Raw genomic sequence first — 18,420 nt, 5'->3', positions numbered from 1 at the left:
CTAATTGATACCAACCATTCAAGTGTTTTTTAAAAGAAATTCTTTTGGGTTCCTTAATCCTGACGGGAGGTATTGACGTCTTACCCCCAGGCCTCCACTTGCAAGCTCATTCACTATATAGCTGATGGTTTTGTCTAATGGCAGCCATATGTTCAGTTAGCGAGAGGGAGACAACGCTGTTAGCTGGCTGGGAGCAACACTCTGGGTTTAATGATGAGGCTCCTCTGTGCTCCCAGCCAAATGCTCTCTTCATTTGACCACCTTCTAGATTAGGGTACAAATGACTGGCAATTATCTTTTATCATTTCTATTTTGCATCCTGAATTTTCTTTCTTGTGGCATCATTAAGTGTTGCATTTTTTCAGAACTGGCTGTTGCTGTGAGTCAGACTCTAGGGACTGAACTTGATTCCTGCACAGGTCAAGAGTTTGAGGTAAACAGTACAAAGCTGGTGAAAGGCTGCAGAGGTCAGTGATAAACGAACATCAGTCAGAGAGACCATAAGAATGGTTACTATGGGACACCAAATTCTCATACTAGTGCAGTATTGATGGTCTGATAGTAGTACTGTGATAGGTTTCTGAAATGGAATAAAAGGAGCTGTGCTCTGTGTCTATGTCAAGCTTGACCTTGGAATGGTTGATGCTGAGAAAGGTCAAAAACTGGACCGGTGTACAAGAAAAAAGATAAGGCTTGCCTTTATTTATAGGTCTTGGAGAAAGTGTAATAGAGATTTACAGGAATGGTGCCAGGGATGAGGGACTCCAGTTTTGTGGAGAGAGCAGAGAAGCTGAGATAAAAACAGAAAATGCTGGAAATACTCAACAGACTGCAGCATCTGTGGAGAGAAACAGAGGGGAAGATTTTCCCCATATTGGGCAGGCGAGGTGGGCAGGCCTCGGAGCAGCTATGCAACAGTCCATCGGCCGGAATTGGGCCCGGACCGCGATTTTACCGCTGGCTGGTCAATTAACAGCGTGAATTGTGTGCTGAAACGCTCTTGGGTGTGGGGAGGAGGAGGAGGAGGGCAAGTGTGGAAGTCAGCGCATGCTCGCAGGTGTGCTCAGTGAAAGCTTCCTGAAGGCAGAGAGCTGCCTCAGGGAGCTGAAGGTTTTTAACTTTACAAATAAAGGTTTTAAAATTAAGGGAAACATGTCCCCTCATGTGACTCTGTCACATGAGCAGGGACGTGTTAAAAATCAGTTTTAAAAGCTTTTATATTTTTCTTAATCACTCTCCGAAACCTCATCCCTCCCGTGGATGAGGTTTCGCAAAAAATGCAAAGGCCGTTTGGCCTATTCACCTGCCCGCCGACTGTGAGGTTTTTACGGGCAGGGAAAAATTCGATTTGGGCTTAACCGCCCTCATAATTGTTGGCGGGCACGCTGCTGACTCCCGCGCACATCCGCTGACCAAAATATTGTGTGAGTGCGCGATGATGTTGGGGTGCTCGTCCAGCATCATTGTGCATTATTTCACCCTCGTACATGTCAGGTGTGTGCCCACATGCCAAGGTGAAAATTCAGCCCAGAGCAAATGTTTCAGGTCTGTGACTTTCCTCTGATGAAAGGTCATCGACATGAAACACTAACTCTGTTTTTCTCTGCACAGGTGCTTCCTGAGCTGCTGAATATTTCCAGCATTTTCTGTTTGCATTTCAGACTTCCGGCATCTGCAGTATTTTGCTTCAAGGGAAGCTGGGATTATTCTTCTTTAGATTAGAGAAGATTAATAGGAAATTTGATCGAGGTGTTCAAAATCGGAAAAGGATTTGTTGAAATAAGGAGGAACTGTTTCTGGTGACAGGAGATTTGGTAGCCAGAGGAGACAGATTTAATGTGATTGACAGAAGAATCAGAGGTGACATTGTGGAACATAGCAAGTTGTTGTGATCTGAAAGTGGGGGGTTGAAGCATCAGCAGGAATAACTTACAATAGAAAATTGTATAAATATTCGAAGGGGAAAATTTACAGAGCTATGAGAAAAAAAAACAGCAGTATGGGGTTAATTGGATAGCTGTGCCAAAGAGCCATCACAGACACGATGAGCCAAATGGCCAAGTTCTGTGCTGTGTCATTCTATGATATCGCTTCTTTATGACCACTGAACATCCCGGAGTGCTTTACACCTAGTTAAGTATCTTTGAATAGTAGTTACTGTTGTAATTTAGAAAACATGGCAGCCTATTTATGCACAGCAAAGCTCCCATAAACTGCCATGTTGATCACGTCCAGATCACCATTTTTAGTGATGTTGGTTGAGGGATAAATATTGGTCATAGCAACAGCAGGGAAACTCATTTGTACTTCTTCAAAATAATTCCATGGGAACTTTTTAACCTACCTGAGAGAGAAAACAGGGCTCAACAGAACATCTCATCTGAAGGACCGCATCTCCAACAGTGCAGATCTCCTTCAGTGCCGTACATCTCCAACAGTGCAGTACTCCCTCAGTACTGCATTGAGTACCAGCCTGGGTTTGGTGCTCAACTCTCTGAAGTAGGACTTGAAGCCACAGCCTCTGACACCAAGTTGAGAATGTTACTCATGGAGTCATAGCTGACACCTAAATATATAGCCCAAAGTTATGAAGTGAGTGCACACTTATTGTTCTGATAAGCTTCTAACTTCAATTATCAAAGCCTGGCAGATACTAGGGCATGGATTCACTGAGTCAGGCCAACTCAGGAGGCATTTAAAAATGGCAGATGGGACTTGATTCCTGGCTTCCCACCCGATTCCCATTTAAGGCAATTTTGGTCACTCAGTGATAAGGGTGTGAGTAGGAGCCTGCACGGAACATTCCTATCTTGCAGGCTCCATTGCAGAGGTGAGCATCTCAACAACCACCCTCCCCTCCCCCCCGCCACCCCCCCCCGCCACCTCCGCCACCCCCAACCAAACCTCACTAATTTTGATGGAATCAGGCCCCCTGCTGTAGGTAGATGTAATTCACGCCCACTCTGAGTCGTCGTGAACCATGGGGAAACCACAGTCTCCTGTCATCAACTAAAGCAAAAAACAGGCATTTAGCACTCCCATTGAAATACATTGGCCCTGTTACCTTCTCAAAGCTGTCAATCAATCACAGTCATTCATGGTATCAAAGTCAGGAGCTTTCCTTCACTTCAGAGCTCTTAATCTTGTTTAAATAAATGGACAGGCAATGGAAAAGCTCTTGAAAGAAACAGTAAGTTATTACAAGGTAATAGAGATGATAATCAAATGCAGTTTTCCCTCCCCTATGCATCTGTATAAACATTGTTTGCTGAGATCTAAGTGCATTATCCATTCTTGGAGTTCAGCCAGACATTCATAATAAATCCAACTGTTCAGCCTGTTTTTGTTGATATAGTTGTCAGATGTCCTCATTATCAATGCTTGGCTGAACTCCAAGAATGGCTAATGCACTTAGATCTCAGGAAGTAATGTTTATACAGCTGCAGAGGGGAGGGAAAACTTTGATTGATAGATCTCTATTACCCTGTAATAACCTGTGCGTTTATTTGCACAAGATTAAAATGTCCAAAGTGGATTAAAGCTTCTGACATTGATACAATGAATAGCTGTGGTTGATTGACACTTTAAGTAGGTTGTAAGCTTTTATTTTCAAAGGATTTTTCCAAGGTCTTGGTTTATTGTGTCAACGTTAGGATTACTTCAAAGACTTTCAAGACTTGGCAGTGTTTCTGTTCTGTACTTTATGGATACTGGGTGAGTGGGTATGGAGAATGCATGGGTGGGCAAGGAAGGGGCTTGGGGAATATGAGGGGCATGGAAGGGATATAAGGAGGCATGTGGGGTGGGTGGGTGGTGGGGGTTGAGAGATGGTGAGGGTTTGAGGGCCTGACTTTCATCATTAAAACTAGGCTGATGTCCCAGTAAACAGAATTGCAAAATTGTTATGGCGCAGAAGAGGCTATTTAGCCCATTGTGCCTGCACTGGTTCTCTGAATGAGTAGCTCGCCTAGTACCACTCCCCTGCCTTCTCCCCGTAATACTGCACATTCTTCCTTTTCAGGTAACCAATCTAGTGCCCTTTTGAATTCTTCAGTTGGATCTGCCTCCACCACACTCTTAGGCAGTGCATTCCAAATCAAAACCACTCACTGTGTAAAAAGGTTTCTCCTCGTATCAATTTCGCTCCTTTCATTATTCACTTTAACTCTGTGCCCTCTCTTTCTCCAAGTTGGGTGTTCCAGCTGCAAGGCCTCTTCATCTACACCCCCCACCCCCCCCCCCAATTGTTGCTGTGTTGGGTTTGACTCCATCCTGCCTCCACCTCCCAATAACGAAAATGTGGTGGCTGGGTGGTCTTTATCAAGGAGACATGTTTGCTGCGTTGGGAAATTTCACAACTCCTTCCTCAAAAAAATCTGGGCCTAGGCCTGTGACTAAATTCCCACTTTCTGTGTTCAGCTAACTGACTTCCACCAGAGCAATGGCGGGGGCCATTTAATTGAATTTGAGGGGAACTATTGTCCTGACTACCATCCAGTCACTCCTGTTGGCAAAAACTGCAGCCGTCGGAATGATGGCTGGTTGGGTGGGGAGCTGAGGGAATGGGATTCTCACAGCTCAAGTCAGCAACGTCAGGGCCAGGATTTTTAGGATGGCGGGGTTTCCCATCTTGTCACCCTGAAGTGTCTCTGGAGAACGCATCGCCGTAAATACTAGCTGTCCCACAGGATCAAGGAGTTCCTCCAAGGAGCGTTAATTGGCTGGAAGCGGGTCTTCCACCCCTCAGTTGGGAGGAAGCCCCACCTCAGGGAGTTGCTGGCTGATAGTCCGAGCAGAGCCAAAAGCTGCAGTGCACAGGGCTGGGACCACAATTGATCCCTGGAGACAAAGTTCAGGGAGTCCAGGTCCAGGCAAGTGTTGGGGTCTCAGGGTGGGAAGGGGAGGTGAGGCTCGGGGAGGTGGGCAGAGGGGTTGGGGATGTTGGCGGAGAGACCGGGGGGTTGGGGGGGGGGGGGGTGGTGGTAGGTAGGGAGAGAGCACCCATGTGGGGCAGACCTTGTTGATGGAGAGGTGAGGGGTGTCCGATGTTGAAAGGAGGCCATTGATAGACTTCCTGCCCAAGGCCTGAGCAGCATCACTATCTGGGCTCTTCCCCCTCCACTCCCTGAGCTGCTGAACTCCTCTCACCAGCCTGAAAATTGAGGTTGGGCAGGAAATGCCTTTATGTTGTCATTAATTGGCCACTTAAGGGCCTCAATTGAGGAAATGGCTGTTGCAGCAGCCTAGTCTCCACCCATCCCACCTTAAAATTGTGGAGAGGTCAGGGTGGGCAGGATCCTGGTGGGAAGACCATCTGAGGAATTTTACAGGGCCCCCTGCCTACAAAACCGCTGCTGGAAAGTCGTAAAATTCTGCCCCAGGAGTGGGGTAGGGCAGAGTGTTCAAAAATGGAGCTCAAAGCATCAAAGGTACAGAGAAAATGTGGTGGACATGTACCAAAACGTTTGAAGCCACTAATCAAATGATTATCTTCCCTCAGTTCTTCTGGCCATGAAGGAGGACAGTGAGAAGGTTCCTGTGTTACTGACAGACTACATTTTAAAAGGTAAGAATTTTTAAAAAATACCGAAATGTGTATATATAATGAACATGTTCCCTTTGCGCTCTTTCTCTTCTTCTCCACACCTCACACTGTCCCCAGCCGGGCAAGCAATTAGCCTCCTCCACCAATGTTTTGCTGAGCCTAGCCACCCCAAAGTGCACAAAATGAAACCTGGGAAGATGCTCGTCTGTGGTTCTTGGCTTTTATGGAATGGGAGACTCAATGTATGAAGGATAATTGGTGCTGGCTAATGTCTGGTCAGCTGGTGCGCAGCACACTGGGTTACTGATACCTCGCCATGAGACGGTTAAAACTACAGGAGTTGATTTAGCTGCATGAGCCATACAGTTTGAGAGTGTTTATATATTTTCCCTACCTTAGGATACCTGTTGGCCAGCATTAGTTCAGCAAGGTCAGGAGAGGCAAGTCCCTCTTGATCCTCATGGATGGGAATTAAGAATTGATTTCTCTCCAGTTGAGCAGTTACTCAGAAAATGACCTAGAGAATGTAAAGTATAAAAGCAGGGAATTGAGACTGGGAAAGAGCAAAAATTAGTATTGTATCTGTCAGTTCTTATGAAATATGCTTGCAGGAGTAGTGCTACTCACTAACTTTTTCTTAATGGCCACAGACCTAGCTGTGGTTTTGGTTTAAGACCACAGACAGGGTGCTCTTATATGACAGAATGATGGGCATGATTCCCCATATCATCACCTCCTGATTTCAATCCTGCTGCTTCCAAATGGAGACCATTTGAGAAAAATCACTTAACTGATTCTAATTCTTAATATGGCCCTCACACTTGTTAGGTAGAAAGTGAGCTCATTCTTCCTCCTAATTACGTTCTTTTAGAGCTTGAGAGCAAACAAAAAGAAGGAAGTGCATTTATATAGCACCTTTCACAACCTCAGGACATGGAGATTGTTGATCTACGAGGGAGTCAAAGATTATGGAGGGCAGGCAGCAAAGTGGAGTTATGGCCACCATCAGATCAGCCATGATCTTATTGTATGGCAGAGCAGACTCAAGGGGCTGAATGGCCCAATCCTGCTCCTATTTCATATCTATTTATGTATTTATGTTCTTATCCCAAAGTATTTCACAAGCAATAAAGTACTATTATTATTGTAACATAGGGAAACACAGCAGCCAACTTGTACACAATCAGGTCTCCAAATAACAAGGAAACTAATGACCAGATAACCTCTTTTAGTGGTGTTAGTTCAAGGATAAATGTTGGTCAGGACACCTCCTCTGCTAGTCTTCCGTTAGCAGCAAAGATTTATGAGTGAGCAGTTAGGGTTTCCATTTATTTTCCTATTTGAGAGGCATCATCTCCAATGGTACATCACTCCCTCCATCCTACGCTGGAGTCAGACTGGATATGTGTTCAAATCTCTGGAGTGGGGCTTTAATCCATGACCTTCTGACTTGGTGGGCTTTCACCAAATGATGGCTGATATGAACAGAGTCTCAGATTGGCCAAGATCCCACAAGGGGAATTACCTGGAAAAACTCAGCAGGTCTGGCAGCATCGGCGGAGAAGAAAAGAGTTGACGTTTCGAGTCCTCATGACCCTTCGACAGAACTTGAGTTCGAGTCCAGGAAAGAGCTGAAATATAAGCTGGTTTAAGGTGTGTGTGTGGGGGGCGGAGAGATAGAGAGACAGAGAGGTGGAGGGGGTTGGTGTGGTTGTAGCGACAAACAAGCAGTGATAGAAGCAGAATATCAAAAGATGTCAACAACAATAGTACAATAGAACACATAGGTGTTAAAGATAAAGTTGGTGATATTATCTAAACGAATGTGCTAATTAAGAATGGATGGTAGGGCACTCAAGGTATAGCTCTAGTGGGTTTTTTTTTTTTTATTTTATATAATGGAAATAGGTGGGAAAAGGAAAATCTTTATAATTTATTGGGAAAAAAAAAAGAGAAGGGGGAAACAGAAAGGGGGTGGGGATGGGGGAGGGGACTCACGACCTAAAGTTGTTGAATTCAATATTCAGTCCGGAAGGCTGTAAAGTCCCTAGTCGGAAGATGAGGTGTTGTTCCTCCAGTTTGCGTTGGGCTTCACTGGAACAATGCAGCAAGCCAAGGACAGACATGTGGGCAAGAGAGCAGGGTGGAGTGTTAAAATGGCAAGCGACAGGGAGGTTTGGGTCATTCTTGCGGACAGACCGCAGGTGTTCTGCAAAGCGGTCGCCCAGTTTACGTTTGGTCTCTCCAATGTAGAGGAGACCACATTGGGAGCAACGAATGCAGTAGACTAAGTTGGGGGAAATGCAAGTGAAATGCTGCTTCACTTGAAAGGAGTGTTTGGGTCCTTGGACGGTGAGGAGAGAGGAAGTGAAGGGGCAGGTGTTGCATCTTTTGCGTGGGCAAGGGGTTGTGCCATAGGAGGGGGTTGAGGAGTAGGGGGTGATGGAGGAGTGGACCAGGGTGTCCCGGAGGGAGCGATCCCTACGGAATGCCGATAAGGGGGGTGAAGGGAAGATGTGTTTGGTAGTGGCATCATGCTGGAGTTGGCGGAAATGGCGGAGGATGATCCTTTGAATGCGGAGGCTGGTGGGGTGATAAGTGAGGACAAGGGGGACCCTATCATGTTTCTGGGAGGGAGGAGAAGGAGTGAGGGCGGATGCGCGGGAGATGGGCCGGACACGGTTGAGGGCCCTGTCAACGACCGTGGGTGGAAAACCTCGGTTAAGGAAGAAGGAGGACATGTCAGAGGAACTGTTTTTGAATGTAGCATCATCGGAACAGATGCGACGGAGGCGAAGGAACTGAGAGAATGGGATGGAGTCCTTACAGGAAGTGGGGTGTGAGGAGCTGTAGTCGAGATAGCTGTGGGTGTCGGTGGGTTTGTAATGGATATTGGTGGACAGTCTATCACCAGAGATTGAGACAGAGAGGTCAAGGAAGGGAAGGGAAGTGTCAGAGATGGACCACGTGAAAATGATGGAGGGGTGGAGATTGGAAGCAAAATTAATAAATTTTTCCAAGTCCTGACGAGAGCATGAAGCAGCACCGAAATAATCATCGATGTACCGGAGAAAGAGTTGTGGAAGGGGGCCGGAGTAGGACTGCAACAAGGAATGTTCCACATACCCCATAAAGAGACAGGCATAGCTGGGGCCCATGCGGGTACCCATAGCCACACCTTTTATTTGGAGGAAGTGAGAGGAGTTGAAGGAGAAATTGTTCAGCGTGAGAACAAGTTCAGCCAGACGGAGGAGAGTAGTGGTGGATGGGGATTGTTCGGGCCTCTGTTCGAGGAAGAAGCTAAGGGCCCTCAGACCATCCTGGTGGGGGATGGAGGTGTAGAGGGATTGGACGTCCATGGTGAAGAGGAAGCGGTAGGGGCCAGGGAACTGGAAATTGTTGATGTGACGTAAGGTGTCAGAGGAATCACGGATGTAGGTGGGAAGGGACTGGACAAGGGGAGAGAGAAGGGAGTCAAGATAACGAGAAATGAGTTCTGTGGGGCAGGAGCAAGCTGAGACGATCGGTCTACCGGGGCAGTTCTGTTTGTGGATTTTGGGTAGGAGATAGAAGCGGGCCGTCCGAGGTTGGGCAACTATCAGGTTGGAAGCTGTGGGAGGGAGATCCCCAGAGGAGATGAGGTCAGTGACAGTCCTGGAAACAATGGCTTGATGTTCAGTGGTGGGGTCATGGTCCAGGGAGAGGTAGGAGGAAGTGTCTGCGAGTTGACGCTCAGCCTCCGCGTGGTAGAGGTCAGTGCGCCAGACAACAACAGCACCACCCTTGTCAGCGGGTTTGATGACAATGTCAGGGTTGGACCTGAGAGAATGGAGTGCAGTAAGTTCAGAGAGAGACAGGTTAGAATGGGTGAGAGGAGCAGAGAAATTGAGACGACTAATGTCGCGCCGACAGTTCTCAATGAAAAGATCGAGAGAAGGTAAGAATCCAGAGGGAGGGGTCCAGGTGGAGGGAGAATATTGAAGATGGGTAAAAGGATCCGTTGAACTGGGAGAGGACTCCTGCCCAAAGAAGTGAGCCCGGAGACGAAGACGGCGGAAGAAGAGTTCAGTATCATGCCGAGCCCGAAATTCATTGAGGTGAGGGCGTAAGGGTATGAAACTAAGTCCTTTGCTGAGCACTGAACGTTCAGCATCGGAGAGGGGAAGGTCAGGGGGTATAGTGAATACACGGCTGGGGTTGGGATTGGAAGATGGGGTGGGGACGGAGGGACAGGCAGGGGTGGAGGGTCCTAGATGGGTGTTGGTGTCGATGAGTTGTTGGAGCTTGCGTTCCTTAGCACTTGAGAGAAAGAGAAAAAGTTTCTTGTTGAGGCGTCGGATGAGCCGAAGGATAAAATGAAACTGGGGGCACGCGCAGCTTTGAAAAAGGGTACGGCGGTGCTGCTGGAGGGAGAGGTCGAGTGTGTTCATATGGCGGCGCATGGCACTGAGAGTGGATTTCAGAATGTGACGGGAACAGCAGTCCGAGAAACGTTTTATGTCCCGGAGATACCTGTAATCCTGGGTGGGTTCGAAACATGAGGGGTGGAATTTCAGTTGAAATCCATGTGGGGTAAGTCGGAGACGGAGACAGTCACTGAGAAAGGAGATATGGCTGTGAAAGCGGGTTTTAGTAAACACCTTGTCAAACACTAGGAGAGAAATGGAAAGCAATGAAGGTGAACAAGGCAACAGAGAAATCCGGAAATCTTGTCGCAGAGAGGAACAGAACTTCTTCAAGGAGGTAGGCATTTCTTGAAGAGCAGTGGCAGTCAATTAAACACAGAGATAAAAACAAAAAAACTGCGGATGCTGGAAATCCAAAACAAAAACAGAATTACCTGGAAAAACTCAGCAGGTCTGGCAGCATCGGCGGAGAAGAAAAGAGTTGACGTTTCGAGTCCTCATGACCCTTCGACAGAACTTGAGTTCGAGTCCAGGAAAGAGCTGAAATATAAGCTGGTTTAAGGTGTGTGTGTGGGGGGCGGAGAGATAGAGAGACAGAGAGGTGGAGGGGGTTGGTGTGGTTGTAGCGACAAACAAGCAGTGATAGAAGCAGAATATCAAAAGATGTCAACAACAATAGTACAATAGAACACATAGGTGTTAAAGATAAAGTTGGTGATATTATCTAAACGAATGTGCTAATTAAGAATGGATGGTAGGGCACTCAAGGTATAGCTCTAGTGGGTTTTTTTTTTATTTTATATAATGGAAATAGGTGGGAAAAGGAAAATCTTTATAATTTATTGGGAAAAAAAAAAGAAGGGGGAAACAGAAAGGGGGTGGGGATGGGGGAGGGGACTCACGACCTAAAGTTGTTGAATTCAATATTCAGTCCGGAAGGCTGTAAAGTCCCTAGTCGGAAGATGAGGTGTTGTTCCTCCAGTTTGCGTTGGGCTTCACTGGAACAATGCAGCAAGCCAAGGACAGACATGTGGGCAAGAGAGCAGGGTGGAGTGTTAAAATGGCAAGCGACAGGGAGGTTTGGGTCATTCTTGCGGACAGACCGCAGGTGTTCTGCAAAGCGGTCGCCCAGTTTACGTTTGGTCTCTCCAATGTAGAGGAGACCACATTGGGAGCAACGAATGCAGTAGACTAAGTTGGGGGAAATGCAAGTGAAATGCTGCTTCACTTGAAAGGAGTGTCGGATGAGCCGAAGGATAAAATGAAACTGGGGGCACGCGCAGCTTTGAAAAAGGGTACGGCGGTGCTGCTGGAGGGAGAGGTCGAGTGTGTTCATATGGCGGCGCATGGCACTCAGTGCCATGCGCCGCCATATGAACACACTCGACCTCTCCCTCCAGCAGCACCGCCGTACCCTTTTTCAAAGCTGCGCGTGCCCCCAGTTTCATTTTATCCTTCGGCTCATCCGACGCCTCAACAAGAAACTTTTTCTCTTTCTCTCAAGTGCTAAGGAACGCAAGCTCCAACAACTCATCGACACCAACACCCATCTAGGACCCTCCACCCCTGCCTGTCCCTCCGTCCCCACCCCATCTTCCAATCCCAACCCCAGCCGTGTATTCACTATACCCCCTGACCTTCCCCTCTCCGATGCTGAACGTTCAGTGCTCAGCAAAGGACTTAGTTTCATACCCTTACGCCCTCACCTCAATGAATTTCGGGCTCGGCATGATACTGAACTCTTCTTCCGCCGTCTTCGTCTCCGGGCTCACTTCTTTGGGCAGGAGTCCTCTCCCAGTTCAACGGATCCTTTTACCCATCTTCAATATTCTCCCTCCACCTGGACCCCTCCCTCTGGATTCTTACCTTCTCTCGATCTTTTCATTGAGAACTGTCGGCGCGACATTAGTCGTCTCAATTTCTCTGCTCCTCTCACCCATTCTAACCTGTCTCTCTCTGAACTTACTGCACTCCATTCTCTCAGGTCCAACCCTGACATTGTCATCAAACCCGCTGACAAGGGTGGTGCTGTTGTTGTCTGGCGCACTGACCTCTACCACGCGGAGGCTGAGCGTCAACTCGCAGACACTTCCTCCTACCTCTCCCTGGACCATGACCCCACCACTGAACATCAAGCCATTGTTTCCAGGACTGTCACTGACCTCATCTCCTCTGGGGATCTCCCTCCCACAGCTTCCAACCTGATAGTTGCCCAACCTCGGACGGCCCGCTTCTATCTCCTACCCAAAATCCACAAACAGAACTGCCCCGGTAGACCGATCGTCTCAGCTTGCTCCTGCCCCACAGAACTCATTTCTCGTTATCTTGACTCCCTTCTCTCTCCCCTTGTCCAGTCCCTTCCCACCTACATCCGTGATTCCTCTGACACCTTACGTCACATCAACAATTTCCAGTTCCCTGGCCCCTACCGCTTCCTCTTCACCATGGACGTCCAATCCCTCTACACCTCCATCCCCCACCAGGATGGTCTGAGGGCCCTTAGCTTCTTCCTCGAACAGAGGCCCGAACAATCCCCATCCACCACTACTCTCCTCCGTCTGGCTGAACTTGTTCTCACGCTGAACAATTTCTCCTTCAACTCCTCTCACTTCCTCCAAATAAAAGGTGTGGCTATGGGTACCCGCATGGGCCCCAGCTATGCCTGTCTCTTTATGGGGTATGTGGAACATTCCTTGTTGCAGTCCTACTCCGGCCCCCTTCCACAACTCTTTCTCCGGTACATCGATGATTATTTCGGTGCTGCTTCATGCTCTCGTCAGGACTTGGAAAAATTTATTAATTTTGCTTCCAATCTCCACCCCTCCATCGTTTTCACGTGGTCCATCTCTGACACTTCCCTTCCCTTCCTTGACCTCTCTGTCTCAATCTCTGGTGATAGACTGTCCACCAATATCCATTACAAACCCACCGACACCCACAGCTATCTCGACTACAGCTCCTCACACCCCACTTCCTGTAAGGACTCCATCCCATTCTCTCAGTTCCTTCGCCTCCGTCGCATCTGTTCCGATGATGCTACATTCAAAAACAGTTCCTCTGACATGTCCTCCTTCTTCCTTAACCGAGGTTTTCCACCCACGGTCGTTGACAGGGCCCTCAACCGTGTCCGGCCCATCTCCCGCGCATCCGCCCTCACTCCTTCTCCTCCCTCCCAGAAACATGATAGGGTCCCCCTTGTCCTCACTTATCACCCCACCAGCCTCCGCATTCAAAGGATCATCCTCCGCCATTTCCGCCAACTCCAGCATGATGCCACTACCAAACACATCTTCCCTTCACCCCCCTTATCGGCATTCCGTAGGGATCGCTCCCTCCGGGACACCCTGGTCCACTCCTCCATCACCCCCTACTCCTCAACCCCCTCCTATGGCACAACCCCTTGCCCACGCAAAAGATGCAACACCTGCCCCTTCACTTCCTCTCTCCTCACCGTCCAAGGACCCAAACACTCCTTTCAAGTGAAGCAGCATTTCACTTGCATTTCCCCCAACTTAGTCTACTGCATTCGTTGCTCCCAATGTGGTCTCCTCTACATTGGAGAGACCAAACGTAAACTGGGCGACCGCTTTGCAGAACACCTGCGGTCTGTCCGCAAGAATGACCCAAACCTCCCTGTCGCTTGCCATTTTAACACTCCACCCTGCTCTCTTGCCCACATGTCTGTCCTTGGCTTGCTGCATTGTTCCAGTGAAGCCCAACGCAAACTGGAGGAACAACACCTCATCTTCCGACTAGGGACTTTACAGCCTTCCGGACTGAATATTGAATTCAACAACTTTAGGTCGTGAGTCCCCTCCCCCATCCCCACCCCCTTTCTGTTTCCCCCTTCTCTTTTTTTTTTCCCAATAAATTATAAAGATTTTCCTTTTCCCACCTATTTCCATTATATAAAATAAAAAAAAAACCCACTAGAGCTATACCTTGAGTGCCCTACCATCCATTCTTAATTAGCACATTCGTTTAGATAATATCACCAACTTTATCTTTAACACCTATGTGTTCTATTGTACTATTGTTGTTGACATCTTTTGATATTCTGCTTCTATCACTGCTTGTTTGTCGCTACAACCACACCAACCCCCTCCACCTCTCTGTCTCTCTATCTCTCCGCCCCCCACACACACACCTTAAACCAGCTTATATTTCAGCTCTTTCCTGGACTCGAACTCAAGTTCTGTCGAAGGGTCATGAGGACTCGAAACGTCAACTCTTTTCTTCTCCGCCGATGCTGCCAGACCTGCTGAGTTTTTCCAGGTAATTCTGTTTTTGTTTTGGATTTCCAGCATCCGCAGTTTTTTTGTTTTTGTTTTTATCCCACAAGGGGATAGATTGTGAATGGAGGCCCACAGGATGTGGAGCAGCAATTCTGCCGGCTGAACGTGGTTAAGCACCCCCGCTCCCGACACCTCCCAGGTCGAATAATAAATACAAAAACAATAGATGGAAGTTAATATGAAGGTTTAATGAATATCTGGGATCTTGTATCCTTCTGGAGAATTCTAAGAAGGTATTGTATGCAATTTGGCAGAGTAATTTCGGGTCTTGTTAGCTTCTTGTTAATGTCATGTGGTGCCTCCCCTTCATATCTCCATCATATTTGGACATGTGTGTCATTTGGTGTCTGCCCTTCATGTCTCCATCATGTTTTGACATGTCTCTTTTCCTTTCCAGTTTTGTGTCCAACTTAAATCCAGGCATTGTCCCCATGGAAAGCCAGGATTGACTGGGCTGCCAGATTTCCGCTTGCAGGCTGCATTCCAAGGCCAAAATAACTTCCCGACAGCTAACTACGTGAAACTGTCTCCATCAACGAGAAGAATGGGAATGACCAAAATGAAAAGAATGTGGTTTCTTAAGCTTCGGGAAAGGTTTTGTAAATAACATATTTTTAAGGATCAACTGATATTGGGGTTGATGTCAATAATCCAATTGCAGAAAGCATCCACAAACAGCATGGAAACTAACAGGAACAATCTAGCTGTACTTAATCTGTCTCGTCTTGATCATTGGGCATGTTCTGTGCTGGGGTTATGGAAATTAAAGCCTGTATAATAATCCAGTCCTGCTTTTGGGGATTTCCAGTAAGTATTGCTGCTGTTTCATCTGTTCTGAGTTAACGCCGCTTCCATGATGGATCACACAGATCTTTTGTTATTGGTTGAAGGGTCAAAAGATGTGGCAGTCTCATTAAAGTCACAGGGCTGTCATGATATTTCAATGTGCCGCAGACCTAAAATAGTGAATAGTGAGGAATCCTCTATGAAATCTTTTGAAGTTGACTGTGTTTCAAATAGCAGAGGTACTGCAGAGATTGAGGGGGTCAACATGGCAAATAACAATATTACCGGGGCAGACCTGATAACTTCCAGTGGTTGCCACCAAGTGACAATTATATCCCACAATTGCTCGTTCTTGTTACAACAAATATTTAGTCAGATAAATGGAAGTATTCACCTGAACCACAATCCATTTTGATGCACAGATATTAGTCACCAGAGCCAATGTCTCTCACTGTGCCAGCTATTCTCTGGTGAGGACAGCTCCATTGGAATAGGAAAGAGTTTTCATATCTGGGATGATTCGCATTCATGGTTTTAGCATCATTTATGACTTCAGGGAAGCACCTCCGACAATGGTCTTCATAGTTGCTCATCAAATGGTGAGCTTGTAAACTGACATGAGTGGAATGACCAGCCGGCCAGCATTACTGTCAGCAGCAAAAGGAACTCAATTAAGATGCTATTTGGCAAAATTCCAGTCCCAGCATCTCCCTGGTCAGTGAAGTCATTAACAATTTCCCTGTTACATGATCAGAGTATAGTGAAAACACGCTGCAGCAAGTAGTTTCCATTACTGTGCCATGCCAGGCCAATACAAAGCCTGGCTGCTTAGCATTTCAGTTTTGCTCTCTTACCCTATAAAGGTATATATTGGCTCTTTCCTCTGTTCAATGCTCTGTACTGGTCATCTCCATAAAGTGATCTTTCTATATAAAATGCCATGTCTTTAATGTGTCCTTTCTAACACATCTTGCCTCTTTTGTAATAAAAAAACTCAGCAGGGCTGGCAGCATCTGTGGAGAGAGAAACAGAGTTAACGTTTTGAATCCAATATGATTCTAGCGGTGGTCTCTATGTGAGGTGACCATCTTGTAGCTTGCCTGCTCTGTAATATTACTTTACCATATAAACATGTCCTTTCTTTGTAAGAAACTTCTCTGAGATGGCCTGTTAAGTAGCCCTCTCTCTCTTTCTGATATGCCCTCTCTCTAGTCCCAAACTCTTCCCCTTTCATGTAACCTATTGAATTTCAAAAGAGGACATAAATGGAGGAAGGAACATTCAGAGCATCCGGTCATTCCACTAAAACTGAAAGAGCCAATCCAGAATTTTATCCCTTGTGGAAACCTTGGAGAATCAACATTTCTGCTAGTGTAGTAGCGGATATTTGTGTGAATTTCCGCAGAAATTCAGCCCCCTTAACTTCAATTTCCGTATGTGTCCTGATTCCATCTCACCTGGAGTTTGAATCTGTGCTTTGATCTCAGTGGACTGCTTCTCTTTATGATGCAGGATGCTTGCATTTTTGACCATGGGCTTGTTTTGCATAAGCCATGCACATAAATCAAGTAAATGTTGCTATGGCAACAATGAAGCTGCAGGATTGTTGGCTGGCAAGGGCGGGTACATATTGAGCTCTAGTGCCCAGCTTTCAAATTGGTTTCAAATGTCAAGCCTATCTCACTAGGGCTGCTGCTGTGAGTGCAGTGAGTTCCCATGGCATAATTTGCTCCACTTACACCATGGGAGAAATCGGGCGTTAACAGATGCTGGGGTTGAAACCACGGAACAATTAGGGGAGGGAGGGGTAGCAGTCAGCACAAATAAATTTGCTCCAATTGGCATTCAGGAGAAAATTCCAATAGAGGGGAAAATTGCTTTCTGACTTCTGATGCTTGCTCCTCAGCACTTTATAATCCTGCTCCTTTGGTCTTAGTGTTGCCTAAGAAACCAGAATTCTTTCAGCAGACGTGTTCGTGCTTTATTGTACCATCCATGTCCTGAATGGTAAAGATAGATTGCTCAGTGTATTGCAGATTGTGTAAATATTGTTCAAATTTAGTGTTTCTGAAGAGAGACTCGTGCCCAATAAACATGAAGATCAACCATAGTTCAGTATTATCTTAGTGGTGTTCTGACTATTTATTCATTTCCAAGATGAATCTGGTTTATGTAAAGAAGGAAGTGTAACCACTTAGACAGTGGACTTACAGAATATGAGGCTTTGAAAAATCTAACCTTACAACCCACATTACTCACCCTTCCTGGGTGTGATATTTATAAGGGCCCAGGCTGTAAGAAACCTTTAAAAATTAAAGGCGCTGAGAACCTTAAACTGACTGTAAAGTTTGCCTGTGATAGTCGTGGAAATCTGGAACTGTTGAGGCAAAGGTTCAATTGATAATTTCAAAACTGAAATTGATAGATCTTTGTTAGGGTATAAGGGATTGGGGAACCAAGGCAGGGTTAGATGGAGTTAAGATGCATATCAGCCATGACCTAATTGAATGGTGGAACCTGTACCAAATGCTCCTATGATTGTAGGCTACTGAAATTCACAAAGGCTTTGTGCTTTTTCCCTGAAGCATGCATTCAGTCTACATGGAGCAATTGGGAAAACTACTTTTTCATAAGGAAGTCTCCATCAGTCTTGTTCTGGCCCGGTCTTCATGCAGAGGTGGACGTACAATTTGAAACATGAGCAAGAACCTTAGTTAGCACAATGATCCAAACCACAACACTTTCTACAAAGTGAAATTCAAACTTTAAACAGTGTGTTTGATGGCGACCAGTATAGTAGGTTTATATCCTTCTGCAGCTAGGAGATAGATGACACTATGAATTACACACATTGAAGGTTTATTGAGAGTTACTTGTACAGGTCAGTCAGAATTAGGTGCCTGACATGATATTATGGATCGTTGGGTCCCTACCTAATTTTTTGGCCCATGGACAAGTGCATCCAAGGTGTAATGAGTTTAAAAACCACCCCTAAATGAAATGAGTTCTCATAGATTCCAACCAGTTTCCAGTATGTGAATCCACAGTGCAAAATTGCTCACAATTTAACACTGATTAGGCTGTAACTTGATGGTCTCCCTCAGCGAGGTTACAAGGATTTTTTTTTTATTATTCGTTCAAGGGATGTGGGCTTCACTGACTGGGCCAGCATTTATTGTCCGTCCCCAGTTATCCTTGAGAAGGTGGTGGCGGTGAGCTGCCTTCTTGAACTGCTGCAGTTCATGTGGTGTAGGTACACTCACAGTGCTGTTAGGAAGGTAGTTCCAGGAATTTGACCCAGTGACAGTGAAGGAACGGCGATATATTTCCAAGTCAGGATGGTGATTGACTTGGGGAGGATCTTCCAGGTGGTGGTGTTCCCATCTAT

General features: G+C 46.5%; 1 protein-coding gene across 1 annotated transcript in view; it reads left to right on the top strand.

The window, feature by feature from the left end:
* Positions 1 to 14,775, top strand: part of LOC121269588 (fasciculation and elongation protein zeta-2-like) — a 121,090-nt gene extending 106,315 nt beyond the window's left edge. Inside the window, exons 12-13 of the mRNA XM_041174290.1 lie at positions 5,501 to 5,566; positions 14,644 to 14,775. Of these exons, the coding sequence (XP_041030224.1) occupies positions 5,501 to 5,566; positions 14,644 to 14,660 (83 nt within the window). The 3' untranslated portion in view covers positions 14,661 to 14,775. The remainder of the gene's footprint in view (positions 1 to 5,500; positions 5,567 to 14,643) is intronic.
* Positions 14,776 to 18,420: the final 3,645 nt, after the last annotated feature.

This window comes from Carcharodon carcharias, chromosome 25 (genome assembly GCF_017639515.1).
Source record: "Carcharodon carcharias isolate sCarCar2 chromosome 25, sCarCar2.pri, whole genome shotgun sequence".
Lineage (NCBI taxonomy): Eukaryota > Metazoa > Chordata > Chondrichthyes > Lamniformes > Lamnidae > Carcharodon > Carcharodon carcharias.
This window is presented reverse-complemented; position numbering and strand designations above follow the sequence as displayed.